This window comes from Anomaloglossus baeobatrachus, chromosome 1, assembly GCF_048569485.1.
Source record: "Anomaloglossus baeobatrachus isolate aAnoBae1 chromosome 1, aAnoBae1.hap1, whole genome shotgun sequence".
NCBI classification, from domain to species: domain Eukaryota; kingdom Metazoa; phylum Chordata; class Amphibia; order Anura; family Aromobatidae; genus Anomaloglossus; species Anomaloglossus baeobatrachus.
The window spans coordinates 467,918,761-467,932,717 of NC_134353.1; the positions used below are offsets into that span (position 1 = coordinate 467,918,761).

At 43.8% G+C, this 13,957-nt stretch overlaps 1 protein-coding gene across 3 annotated transcripts in view; it reads left to right on the top strand.

Moving 5' to 3' along the window:
• The window catches only part of TMEM259 (transmembrane protein 259), a 59,495-nt gene that overhangs the window by 23,654 nt on the left and 21,884 nt on the right, over positions 1–13,957 (top strand). For all 3 annotated transcript variants that reach the window (XM_075314637.1, XM_075314645.1, XM_075314655.1), the window contains exons 5-7: positions 2,222–2,332; positions 8,649–8,771; positions 8,862–8,962. In XM_075314637.1, coding sequence (XP_075170752.1) covers positions 2,222–2,332; positions 8,649–8,771; positions 8,862–8,962 — 335 coding nt within the window. The remainder of the gene's footprint in view (positions 1–2,221; positions 2,333–8,648; positions 8,772–8,861; positions 8,963–13,957) is intronic.

Consider the following 13,957-nt stretch of genomic DNA (forward strand, 5'->3'; position numbering starts at 1 on the left):
GCACACGCAGTCGGCAAGCCTTCCAGGAAGTTCGGCGGATTCTGCTGTGGGTGGAAGCCACAGCCTCCACCATCTCCGCAGTTCACATCCCGGGCGTAGAAAACTGGGAAGCAGACTTTCTCAGTCGCCAGGGCATGGACGCAGGGGAATGGTCTCTTCACCCGGACGTGTTTCAAGAGATATGTTGCCGCTGGGGGAAGCCGGACGTCGACCTAATGGCGTCCCGGCACAACAACAAGGTCCCGATATTCATGGCACGGTCTCAAGATCACAGGGCTCTGGCGGCAGACGCATTAGTTCAGGATTGGTCGCAGTTTCGACTGCCTTATGTATTTCCTCCTCTGGCACTGCTGCCCAGAGTGTTACGCAAGATCAGGTCCGACTGCCGCCGTGCCATCCTCGTCGCTCCAGACTGGCCGAGGAGGTCGTGGTACCCGGATCTGTGGCATCTCACGGTGGGCCAACCGTGGGCACTACCAGACCGACCAGACTTGCTGTCTCAAGGGCCATTTTTCCATCTGAATTCTGCGGCCCTCAACCTGACTGTGTGGCCATTGAGTCCTGGATCCTAGCGTCTTCAGGGTTATCTCAAGAGGTCATTGCCACTATGAGACAGGCCAGGAAACCAACGTCCGCCAAGATCTACCACAGGACGTGGAGGATCTTCTTATCCTGGTGCTCTGATCAGGGTTTTACTCCCTGGCCATTTGCCTTGCCCACTTTTCTGTCCTTCCTTCAATCCGGAATGGAAAAGGGTTTGTCTCTCGGCTCCCTTAAGGGACAAGTCTCGGCGCTCTCTGTGTTTTTTCAAAAGCGTCTAGCCAGGCTTCCACAGGTACGCACGTTCCTGCAGGGGGTTTGCCACATAGTCCCTCCTTACAAGCGTCCGCTAGAACCCTGGGATCTGAACAGGGTGCTAACGGCTCTTCAGAAACCACCTTTCGAGCCAATGAGGGATATTTCTCTTTCACGCCTTTCGCAGAAGGTGGTCTTCCTAGTGGCAGTCACATCACTTCGGAGAGTATCTGAGCTAGCAGCGCTGTCATGCAAAGCCCCCTTCCTGGTGTTTCACCAGGACAAGGTGGTTCTGCGTCCGGTTCCGGAATTTCTCCCTAAGGTGGTATCCCCTTTTCATCTCAATCAGGATATATCCTTACCTTCTTTTTGTCCTCATCCAGTTCACCAATGTGAAAAGGATTTGCACTTGTTGGATCTTGTGAGAGCACTCAGACTCTACATTTCTCGTACGGCGCCCCTGCGCCGCTCGGATGCACTCTTTGTCCTTGTCGCTGGCCAGCGTAAAGGGTCGCAGGCTTCCAAGTCAACCTTGGCTCGGTGGATCAAGGAACCAATTCTTGAAGCCTACCGTTCTTCTGGGCTTCCGGTTCCTTCAGGGCTGAAAGCCCATTCTACCAGAGCCGTGGGTGCGTCCTGGGCATTGCGGCACCAGGCTACGGCTCAGCAGGTGTGTCAGGCGGCTACCTGGTCGAGTCTGCACACTTTCACGAAACACTATCAGGTGCATACCTACGCTTCGGCAGATGCCAGCCTAGGTAGGCGAGGCCTTCAGGCGGCGGTTGCCCACCTGTAGGAAGGGGCCGTTTTACGGCTCTTTTACCGAGGTATTCTTTTACCCACCCAGGGACTGCTTTTGGACGTCCCAATTGTCTGGGTCTCCCAATGGAGCGACAAAGAAGGGAATTTTGTTTACTTACCGTAAATTCCTTTTCTTCTAGCTCCTATTGGGAGACCCAGCACCCGCCCCTGTTCCCTTCGGGCTGTTGTTCTTTTGTGTACACATGTTGTTCATGTTGAATTGTTCTTGGTTCATGGTTTTCAGTTCTCCGAACATCCTTCGGATTGAATTTACCTTAGACCAATTTATAAGTTTCCTCCTTCCTGCTTTTGCACCAAAACTGAGGAGCCCGTGATGCACGGGGGGGTGTATAGGCAGAGGGGAGGGGTTTACACTTTTAAGTGTAATACTTTGTGTGGCCTCCGGAGGCAGAAGCTATACACCCAATTGTCTGGGTCTCCCAATAGGAGCTAGAAGAAAAGGAATTTACGGTAAGTAAACAAAATTCCCTTCTTTAGATAATGAGGGGGCTGTGAGGAAAGGAATAGCTTATGTATGTTATAGAGTTTATTATTTCTGCTTTATATTTTGGAGTACTCATTTTTACTCTGTTTTGTATGTATAAATATCTATTTCTGTCCCTAGTTTGGCCCCAAGAAGAGTACATAGTAGAGTATTCACTTGAATATGGGTTTCTCAGGCTATCTCAGAGCACTCGGCAGAGACTCAACATACCTGTGATGGTGGTAACACTAGGTAAGTGATTTTGCTGCCCATTCAGCAATCCATCACAGGCTTTTGTCTGAATACTCGATAATCAGTAGTCACTGAGCCATTAACTTCACTAAGGGAGTTGGCGGTCCGGAATCTGGATCTTTGATCTGTACATAAGCTAGTTTCTGACACTGTCTTTTTATTTTGGTGGACACAATAGACACTGTTAGAATTGGGTGAATGTGAAAATACTAAGTCTGGGTCTAAGGCCTCTTTCACTTGTCATTGAAAAACAGAAGTTTTTCACTGACTTGTTAAAAACTCATATGTCCCTCCGTGTGCCGTAATTTACAGCACATGTGGGTTCTACATGTACAATCCGTGATCAGTGATGTTACATGGAGATCAGGAATTCCAAACTCGCCTGTCCCCACTCCTGCTGTCTGAGGTGCTGATGTCTCCTAGTCTCCGCTGTCTCATCGCTGCAGCTACTTCTGAGTCAGCTGTACAGTGCATAACTGCCTATGCATGAGAATATTAGCTGGCCTGGAAGCAGGAGAGAGCAGTGGCCAAAGACAGCATCAGTAGAGACGGGTAGGTTTAGAAAGCCTTTTATTTTCAGTATACGTGTTTTTCTGGTACGTGTTTTACATATCACACCATAGTGTGGTCTGTGGGACATCAGTGATGCCAGAAAAAATGCAGAAACACAGATACGTGTGTATGCCGCATGGAGACACGGTCAGTGAAAAATCACTGATGTGTGCATAGACCCATTGATTATAATGGGTCTGCGTATGTCTGTGATTCTGGTACGTATAAAAACTGCCATATACGTACCAGAATCACTGACGTGTGAAGGGGGCCTAAAAATGACAAAATTGCATACAGCAGTAAGGTGTTGAATGAGTAAATAAATGAGTAACTACATACAATAGTAAACAGCAACAAAGCAGATAATACGTTTTTAATACAGCTAATACGTCAGTAAACACTTGCTCTTTCCTTGGAGGCAGGGTTGGAAACTTTTTATTTTTTTATATTTTCTGGACAGCTTATCAAAAAATCACAGAAAATATTTGTTTTACTGACACATTGGAAAATAATTATAAATTATGAAACATCGTTAATTCTGATATGAGGACATTACCATATTTTCCGGTGTATAAGACGACTGGGCGTAGGACGACCCCAACTCTTTCAGTTAAATGTCCCCATTGTTTAGTAATGTCCCCTTTGTTTAGTAATGTCCTTTGCAGTAATGTCCCCATTGTTTAGTAATGTCCCCTGCAGTAATGTCCCCATAGTTTAGTAATGTCCACTGCAGTAATGTCCCCATTGTTTAGTAATGTTGCAGTAATGTCCCCATTGTTTAGTAATGTCCTTTTCAGTAATGTCCCCATTGTTTAGTAATGTTGCAGTAATGTCCCCATTGTTTAGTAATGTCCTTTTCAGTAATGTCCCCATTGTTTAGTAATGTCCCCTGCAGTAATGTCCCCATTGTTTAGTAATGTCCCCTGCAGTAATGTCCCCATAGTTTAGTAATGTCCACTGCAGTAATGTCCCCATTGTTTAGTAATGTCCTTTTCAGTAATGTCCCCATTGTTTAGTAATGTCCCCTGCAGTAATGTCCCCATAGTTTAGTAATGTCCACTGCAGTAATGTCCCCATTGTTTAGTAATGTCCTTTGCAGTAATGTCCCCATTGTTTAGTAATGTCCCCTGCAGTAATGTCCCCATAGTTTAGTAATGTCCACTGCAGTAATGTCCCCATTGTTTAGTAATGTCCCCATTGTTTAGTAATGTCCCCTGCAGTAATGTCCCCATTGTTTAGTAATGTCCCCATTGTTTAGTAATGTCCCCTGCAGTAATGTCCCCATTGTTTAGTAATGTCCCCTGCAGTAATGTCCCCATTGTTTAGTAATGTCCCCTGCAGTAATGTCCCCATTGTTTAGTAATGTCCACTGCAGTAATGTCCCCATTGTTTAGTAGTGATCTCCTGCTAGTCCCCTATTATGCATTTGTTTACACACAATAAAAGATATTCTCACCTCTCCTCTGTTCCCACAGTGCCTCCAGCTGTTTCTTGCAGTCCGCAGGCACACAGACCCCTCCGTGATAGTGTACGGAGCGGCCGCTGCAGGATGTTGTCGTGGCTTTACTGCAGTTGAATGCTTTACGGCGCCACAAAGCATTCAACTGCAGTAAAGCCATGACGACATCTTGCACTGGACGCTATCACGGAGGGGTCTGTGTGCCTGCGGACTGCAAGAAGCAGCTGGAGGCACCGCAGTCAGGGAGGACAGGTGAGAATCTTTTATTGTGTGTAAACAATGGCAGTAAAGCCATGACTGCACCGTGCACCACCATATAAGACGACCCACCGACTCTTGAAGATTTTCAGGCATTAAAAAGTTGTCTTAGACGCCGAAAAATCCAGTAGCTGCATTCACTGTGCCCTGAAATATGAGAATTACAGTTAAAATAATCTACTCAAGTTTCTACAGCTACCAAAGAAATCACAAACACCTTTTGTGTTTTTTACGGGCAGGACAAAAAAATGTGCCCTCATTTTACAGACTGTACTGAAATTTCTGGACGGTTGACCACCCAGCTTGGAGGCCTGGGCTCAGGTGTGGCTAGATCAGGTCTCCAGCCTTCTGAGCCACTACTAGGAGCAGAATGTGGACATAATCTGTAGTGCAAATGTTTAGGGACGGTATAACTAGGGAAGCTGTAATCAGGGTGGATTGATTTAAATCACGCCGATTTAAATCATGATTTAAATCACGATTTAAATCAAAAGATTTTCTATTTAAATCGGATCGATTTAAATCATGATTTTAATCATGATTTAAATCACTGATTTAAATCAAAAGGTTTTTTTTAATATAAATCACGATTAAAATGAGAAGTGAGAGCAGTGTGCATGTGCGCCCATAGTTACACGGACGAAACTAGGGGCAACGATCTAACGCCAGGGTGAGGGGGGGACCCCAAAGTAAGTAAAAATCTTTTTTGTTTTACTATATGGCAATAGGTAGGTGTTTAAAAGCAGCATGTCTTAATTGTATAAACTATTAATAGCCTCCACATTTTGTTCATACTGCCCCTTTAATTCCACACTTCTAGCTTGGTTTCAGTTTTGGTTTAGTTTCTTTTTCCCTGCATTCAGTTGACATGCCCAAACTTGTTGGATAGTCAGCAGTACTTGGCTCAGGCTGTAGTAACATCAGCAGTGCTTGGCTCAGGCTGTAGTAACAATCAAACTTCAGAAGTGATCTGTGTGAGCCATGGCAGCAGGTCGTAAGAGGGACCCTATTTGGGTTCATTTTGTTGAGATGCCAGCAGCAGATCTTGGAAAGAAAGGTGCAAGAGCAAAGTGCAAATACTGTCAAAAGGATATCCAAGGACTTGTTTGCCGTTTGAAATCACATTATGAAAACTGCAACCAGAAGGGAAATGAAGATGTTGATAGTGATACAACTAATGTCAATGAACCCCCACAGCTTCTTATGCACCAGGAGCCTAGTACTAGTGGTAAGTCTGGCAATTAACCGCTTAGGAACTGCTAAAGCAGGACAACTGGTTTTCCTATTAAAAGTCCTAAATAAACAGTAGGCTTAAATTACTGATGTATTCACTGAAGATGTTTGCTTACTTCAAACGTTAGATAACAGAGAGTAGTAGAGAATGGGTTTCACAGCCGCGCCAAAAGACTACTGGATTCTTCTCAGATTAATGTTTCTTTTATTTCATAACAGGTCAAGTCTACGCGTTTCAGGAGAACACAGCTCCCTTCTTCAGGACAAACCAGCAAAGAATCATCTTTGATGATTCTTTGCTGGTTTGTCCTGAAGAAGGGAGCTGTGTTCTCCTGAAACGCGTAGACTTGACCTGTTATGAAATAAAAGAAACATTAATCTGAGAAGAATCCAGTAGTCTTTTGGCGCGGCTGTGAAACCCATTCTCTACTACTCTCTGTTATCTGCCTCTTGGGGACCGCTGCCGGGACTTGGTGTTACATGCTGTTATAGGTGTTGTGACTGTCACAACCCGAATTGGTGAGTAGGATTATTCTTTGCTTCACCCTATATATATTGGGGTAAGACCCTATTGCGCTTTCTTTTTCCACAGTTTTCACTTATACTTCAAACGTTAGAGATAGGCTATTGTTAAAAAGTACTTACTCTCTGTAGTTCAATTCTGAGTGTTTAATAGTGCAAATAAAAATTATTAGGTTTCATAATCAACTGTTTTAATATTTTTATTTGTGTAAAACAATTAGATTTGCAAAAAGACAAAGTTTTGCTTGTGTACAACTTGATTAAAAAATCTGATTTAAATCAAAAAAATCTGATTTAAATCAAAAAAATCTGATTTTTTTGATTTTTTTTAAAAAAATCAAGATTTTTATCCACCCTGGCTGTAATGCCCTCCATATCAGTTGTCTCTCTGCTTCCCCATGAAATAACCAAACTCCTAACAAAAAATGGTTGTAAAGAATTTTTAATAACTACTATACTAAATAATAGAAAAAGAAGAGATGAGAGGAGTCCCAATTTCCCATGTTTCGAGTAGACCCTCCAAGGAGCCACTTTCAAACATGACACCATGGATGGATTTTGCATTGCATATTGAATTCCAGTTCAGGGTGGTAATTGTACTAGGTGTTATAAATGTTTATGTTGTACCACCACAGACTGGAATACCTGTAAAAATTGACTTTATTCTGGTCTTGCACTGAGCAGTTCAGTGGGCTGGCACCATTGCTTTGCCTACAATGCCTTGATCGCTGGCCTACATCAGGAATGCACAACCTGCAGCCCACAATGCTAGTCTGGTCATCGACATGCTGGTCTGTTGACTTCTGACCTGTATATTCCAGAGAGAAGAGTTGTGGTGTTGTGCAAAGTAAAACTAGACACCTACCGCTGGTTTACAATGTGTCCTTCACTCCTGTGTAGCACTCCAGAAAGGAGTAGATGACTTGGAGAGCAGGCCATACGTGAAATAAGACTCTTTGACGTAGTTTTATGGGAGATGATTGAGAACTGTTGAGTGCCTGTTTTCTTCCGGTCAGAAGGTGTCTCCTCATCCAGGTGAGAGTCATGTGACTTGTATCTGACATTTATAGCATTTAATTACCATATTTTATAAATGTCCCAGATCATAATACCACTTTAGAATTGATACAGTCTGACATTGGGACCCTTGGACCAGAAAAGGTTGTGCAGCCCTACCCTACATTGTCATCATCAATGAAGGTGGCTAAATTCTCAGCATTGCCTAAGATGCTAAGAAATGGATGAGAACTGCTCTATGGGGATTCACATGCGGTACGGGACTAGGATAAAATCAACACTTTTCCAGGTATGCCAGACTGCGGTGGTGACATAAACACACACTTAGAATGCAGATTACAGTGAACACTGTGGTGGGCACTAGGTAGATCATAGAAACCTGATGGAAACCTCATTGTTTTAACGCTTGAGCAGTTGACAAGCCTTAAAATGAGACCATCGATGTCGGATAAGCCAGAAACACCCATAAGCCTGCTTTACACGTTGCAACTTCGTATACGATATCGTATGCGATTTGCACCGCCCCCATCGTATGTGTGGCACGTTCATTTTGTTGAATGTGCCGCACAAACGATTAACCCCTGTCACACGTACTTACCCGTCCATACGACCTCGATGTGGGCGGCGAATGTCCACTTCCTGGAGTGGGAGGGACGTTCGGCGTCACATCGACGTCACGCGGCAGCCGGCCAATAGAAGCGGATGGGCGGAGCTGAGCGGGACGTAAACATCCCGCCCACCTCCTTCCTTCCGCATTACCGGCCGGGAGCCGCAGGACGCAGGTAAGATCTGTTCATCGTTCCCGGGGTGTCACACTGCGATGTGTGCTACCCCGGTTACGATGAACAACCTGACGTTCAATTCATGAGGTGCGTTTTACCGTTGAATCGCAATCACACGTAGCTGTTACACAATACAATGTACCTTACGATGCCGGATGTGCGTCACTTACGACGTGACCCCGCCGACACATTGCAGCATGTAAAGCGGGCTTTAGTTTTTCTCCAAGGTTCCTTTTTGTGTCTTGTATTGCTTACAAGGTAGCTACTTACAGATGGTACTAGTGACACTTTTCTTCCTTCCGGTACAGAACTAGTTTACCCACTTTCCTGGGGATCTTTGCCTGCAAGATGCCCTACATTAGCTGTTTCTCTTTATAGAGAAGCGGTATCATCTACATTCTACAGTTCCATGGATGAAAGGTCATAAGGCTGGTTTCTAAGCGAGTGTCTTGTACACACAAACTCTTACTGATAGTCTTTCTTTTTGTCTCAGACCCAACCCGTGACGTGTGCTTTGGAGACAGATTTAGTCGTTTTCTGCTGGATGAGTTTCTTGGGTATGATGATATTCTCATGTCGAGCGTCAAGGCCTTGGCAGAAAATGAAGAAAACAAAGGTTAGTAACTAGGCATGGTAGGACAAGTCTCCTACCTTTTTTTTCTTTTCCAAAATTCAAATTTTTTTTTTCTTGGTGCCTTGTTTTTAGGTTTCCTGAGAAATGTTGTTTCTGGGGAACATTATCGATTTGTCAGTATGTGGATGGCTCGCACCTCATACCTTGCTGCCTTTGTGATCATGGTTATTTTTGTGAGTTTAAATCTTTAATATTTTTGTAGTTTTAATGCTAAAATGACTAATTTTGAGTATAAGTATCTCTAATGTAATGCCTGTGTTATATAGCCATCATCTGCGTCCAGCAGCAGTTAGCTGATTTCTGCCCCCCGCTGTTAACTACTGCTATGTTGTCAGTCTGACGGCGGCATGTAAAGGGAACCTGTCATCAGTTTTTTCGGTATTGAACCAAAAGTGTCACCTTCTGCAGCTCCTGTGCTGCATTCTAGGAAGGTGCACCTTGTTCCCTGACTACCATTGCAGACCCCAAAAATACCTTTAAAAAAATCTGCAATTGGATCCTGTCCCTCGTTCTGCTGTTGTTCATTGTCCTCTTTTCATGATTGACATGGGTGACTCCTTCCTCATCATCCACATCGCCGGCCATAATCTCGCGCCTGTGCAGAGTCATTCCCGACGTGTGCAAACACACCTATATTTTTGGCTCTGCCCGTGGTGGTGCAGAGCGAACTGCGCCTGTACAGTGAACGCTGTTAAAAAACTTAGCATTATAGCTATGACTCTCAGAATATGATGCAAATAAGTGTTTTTCATGAGCAAAGTAAATGTAGAAGAATGATCTAAATAGGGTATTGTCCTTATTGTATCCACCGCAGAATATGTCAAGTTAATTGAAAAGTGAAGTGTTTACAAAAGTAAATAAAAAATCCAGAAATGTTGTTTTTATTGTACATTTCACCTCTAGAAATGCGTACTACAAGTAATCAAAGGTCAAAATAATGGAAATTGTAAAACAAATGGCTCCCAATGTTGACACAATGATTTTTTTTTTTTTTTAGTGCTGTATTTATTGTGCTGAAGTATTAAATTATAAATAAAATTAGAAACTTGGTATTGTCATAATCGTGCTGACCATTCCCATCTCCAAGACCCTACCCAATATATAGTAGGTGTAATAATTATTATTAGTACTAATATTAGCAGATATTTCCAATTAGAAATGTAGTATAGTTCTGATATAGCCATGTCTCTTACCTCATGTGCAGGGCATTGCAGCTTAGGTATCCATGGTTATGACCACAAGCAGCGAACTGTCACTTTATGATGGATGTTACCTAGGATTCCTGAGCTGCAATGCTCTGCACATGAGGTAAGAGACATGGCTATATCAGGAGATCTATACTACATCTCTAATATTATTACACCTACTACATAATAGGATTAATAGGATGGGATCTTTGAGACGGGAATAACCCTTTAACACTACAGTTGGTGCAAATCGTTTCTCAGGGCCCAGTCCAATGGTCGGGTCCGTAATCTGCAGCCTTCACACCTCTTACCTGATGGCATACGTGGCTCCTTTTTTATTAGCCAAGCTGACGTCATTGTTACGATGTGACGCACATATGATGTCATTCCAGGCTGGCAATTCAAAAGGAAGAACCAGGGATGGCGTCCGGTAAGAGACTCGTGTCCAGCGGCCACAGATTACTGACATGCCTGATAGACTCGGTCAGTGTAAGGTTAAAGGCTTTTTCACTTGATCAACACTTTAGTAGAAAGGCCCTTTTATTCTTGGCTTCACAACATCTTTTACTACCATGATAGTCATATTCTTGGAGACTGTTATGTCCTTTAGGCTATTGTTACCCAGATTTATGGTAGAGGTTTTACACTGGTTAACCTTTGCTGGCTCTGTTTGGAATAGTATAGGTGCTCTGGGTCATGCCTACCTACTGCCTGGATCATGGCCCCTTCTGATGTAGCATTACCACATCCAAATTAGAGAAGCAGGAAAAGCACTTTATTTTAAGAATCGTGTTAATTTCCTTAATAACTGCCTATTTTGGCTCTACTTCAGTTGGGTGAAATGGAGAAGTAGCTCATAAGTGGAGAAAGAAGCACATTTCTCTGATGGGATATTTCCTTGTATTGATTTATGCAAAGATTTTGAAAATACAATGGCCATTTCTTCAATGAGTTGTGTGTAGGTCACTAAGCTACCATTTACAACAGCCCTCACACATGTAACTTAATGGAGGATTAAAGTTGCGTCTCTTGAATTGCAACAATTAGAGAGAATAGAGAACTGCTTGGCGGTACTGTAGGGTTAGAAGCGCTGGCACACATCTGCAGGCCCCTGGCCCAGCAGTCACCTGTCTAGCTGCTGGAGCAGAGCACACTGACCTCCTACCTGCTGGTGTGCCGTCACCATTGTGGTGCAGTCCCTGTATGTCCCTGACCTAGTAATCAGCACCGGAGGTACCTGGAGGGGAGATGAGCTTCACAGGGCTTGGGTCAGAACGCTGCTGCCTGCAAGACTTCACCCCTTTAGTATTAAATGACAGTTATTGGTATGAAGGGGCTTCAGTGTTATATATGGATGGAATTATTCCTCCAAAACTGGATCTGCTTCCACTGTGTGGTTTGCTATTTTGATATATGGAAAGCGCTACCCAACATAATAGGATCTATAGACTGGGGTTGACTTCACAAACCCTCTTGTCAGGTGCAATATGCACACAGATCCACGAGCAGTTCTGTGTGCATATTGCTAATCCTGCCTAACCGTCCCTGTATACACTAGCATACATAAAGAGATCTTTAGAAAAAGGATTTCTAAAGATCTTTTATCCTATGCTAATGAGCGCAGGGGAATAGTCGTAAGGGCCATACTTTCCCTGACTAGTCCGCCCTCTTAGCATGCTAGTATGCCCACAGGGGTGTACTATACAGGTGCTAGAGGTGGGGAGACAAAAGGCGCAAATAGGGTCTTATCCGGTAAACCAGAAATGACGGAAAGGTATGGTAACACTCACCTGATCAGGTTGTGCCAGTCACAACTCCTGAAATCGCATGTGAGTGTCAGCTTGGTTAGAAAGCAGCGGCCCCGTGAAACAGCAAAAATCATATATGAAAATAGAAAAACGGGTTTTAGCCGCGCTAAAAAACCACTGGTGCAGGATTAATGAAGAAGTTTCTTTTTTATTTCAGCATTTCCAACGCGTTTCAGAGACTGGAACCGTCTCCTTCCTCAGGGAAAAAAGAAATCATTTCTTTTTTCCCTGAGGAAGGAGACGGTTCCAGTCTCTGAAACGCGTTGGAAATGCTGAAATAAAAAAGAAACATCTTCATTAATCCTGCACCAGTGGTTTTTTAGCGCGGCTAAAACCCGTTTTTCTATTTTCATATATGATTTTCACAGGGGTGTACTAACATGCTGTTCAATGCAGCATCATCAGCGGTTGCAGTGAACCCTGAAGCTGAATCCCGGGCACTTCCGGTCACATGCAGTAGACCTGTCTGAAGCCGGGACGCGTTTACCTAGTGGCTTCATACTGCGCATGACTGAAAGTGCTAGGCATTCAGCTCAGCGGACACTGCGGACACAGGTAGGTGCATCACTGCTGGTGACGCTGAATTGAATAACATGTCAGTACACCCCTGTGGGCATACTAGCATGTTAAGAGGACGGACTAGTCAGGGGAAGTAATGCCCTTGGGACTAGTCCCTGCACTCATTAGCATACGATATAAGATCTTTAGTAATATTTTTTGTAAAGATCTCTTTATGTATGCTAGTGTATACAGGGAGGGTTAGGCAGGATTAGCAATATACACCCAGAACTGCTCCTGGGCCTGTGTGCATACTGCACCTGACAGGTTCCCTTTGACTAAGGAGACAGTTACTTTTTTACCCCATGGCTTCTCTGGTGTCTGGATAACTGGATTATTATATATTAACAAATAGGATGTAACTCAGAATTCTATATATCTAAACTGCCTTAAAAAAAGTATTCATACCCTGTGAACTTTTTCCACATTTTTTTCACACTACACCTACAAACTGAAATGGAGTTTGACATTCCAACACAAAGAAACAAGTATTTGTGAAGTGTAAAGGAAATTATATATATTTTTCTAAATATTTTAAAATCATATAAATCTGAAAATTCTGACGTGCATTTGTATTCAGCCCCCTAAATAAAATCCTGAGTGATCAGTTGTCTCCAGAAGTCACCTAATTAGTAAATGAAGGCTACCTGTATATAATTTATTCTCAGTAGAACAGCTTTTCTGTGAGGGCCTCAGAGGTCTGTTTGGGAACATTTGGGGGTCAATCACCATGATGAAAACCAATGAACCCCTCGCAGATTAGGGATAAAGTTGTGGAGAATAGTAAGGCTATGTGCCCACAGTGCTTTTTTTCAGCACAAAACAGTAAAAAAGCTGCTAATAAAATGTGCTTTTTTTTCATATGTTTTTGCGTTTTTTTTCATGCTTTCTTTCATACTTTTTTTAAGCTTTTTTTTTTTTTTTTTTGTGACGGTGACCGAGGGGGTTCAGGCACTGTACCCCCTCGATCGCCGCTGAATCTCCAGCTGATGTTACAGCCAGGACCCAGCTCTCTGCTCAGAGCAGTGATCCCGGCAATTTAACCCCCTGAATACTGCGATCACTGCAATCGCAGCAGTCAGAAGGCAGGAAGAGGCATCTGTTACCTCTCCCTGGAAAGTGATCACGGAGGCCCAATCGCTGCCACAGTAACCCTAGGTCATCACCATGACAACCCAGGCTTACTGAACTATGGATCACCTCACAGACCAGGGCACCTATGTCACCGGACTTCATTCCAGCAAAGTCCCGCAGTAAAGACCGTGAGGCGTAGGTGCACGGAAACCTAGTAACGTTCATGACTGTGAATCTGCAGGAAACCCCGGTGATCCGCTGCCATGAACGCGATTCACCTTGTGACGTCACTCAGGTTACCTGCGGTCACATGTCAATGTCCAGCTGTGACCGTTACTAACCTGAGTGATGTCACCATTAATCACGGCTCACTCTCTGCCTGCAGTTACAGCGTTCAGTCATGTTCCATGATCATGCGCGGTAATTTCAGATGTTGCTGTGCTGGAATAGTCACGGGATCTCGTGTGGACTGTCAGACCTTCAGGGGTGTTTTGGGTTTAATAAAGTGGTGAAAGAGGGTGTTTCTTTTTCTATTTCAAAT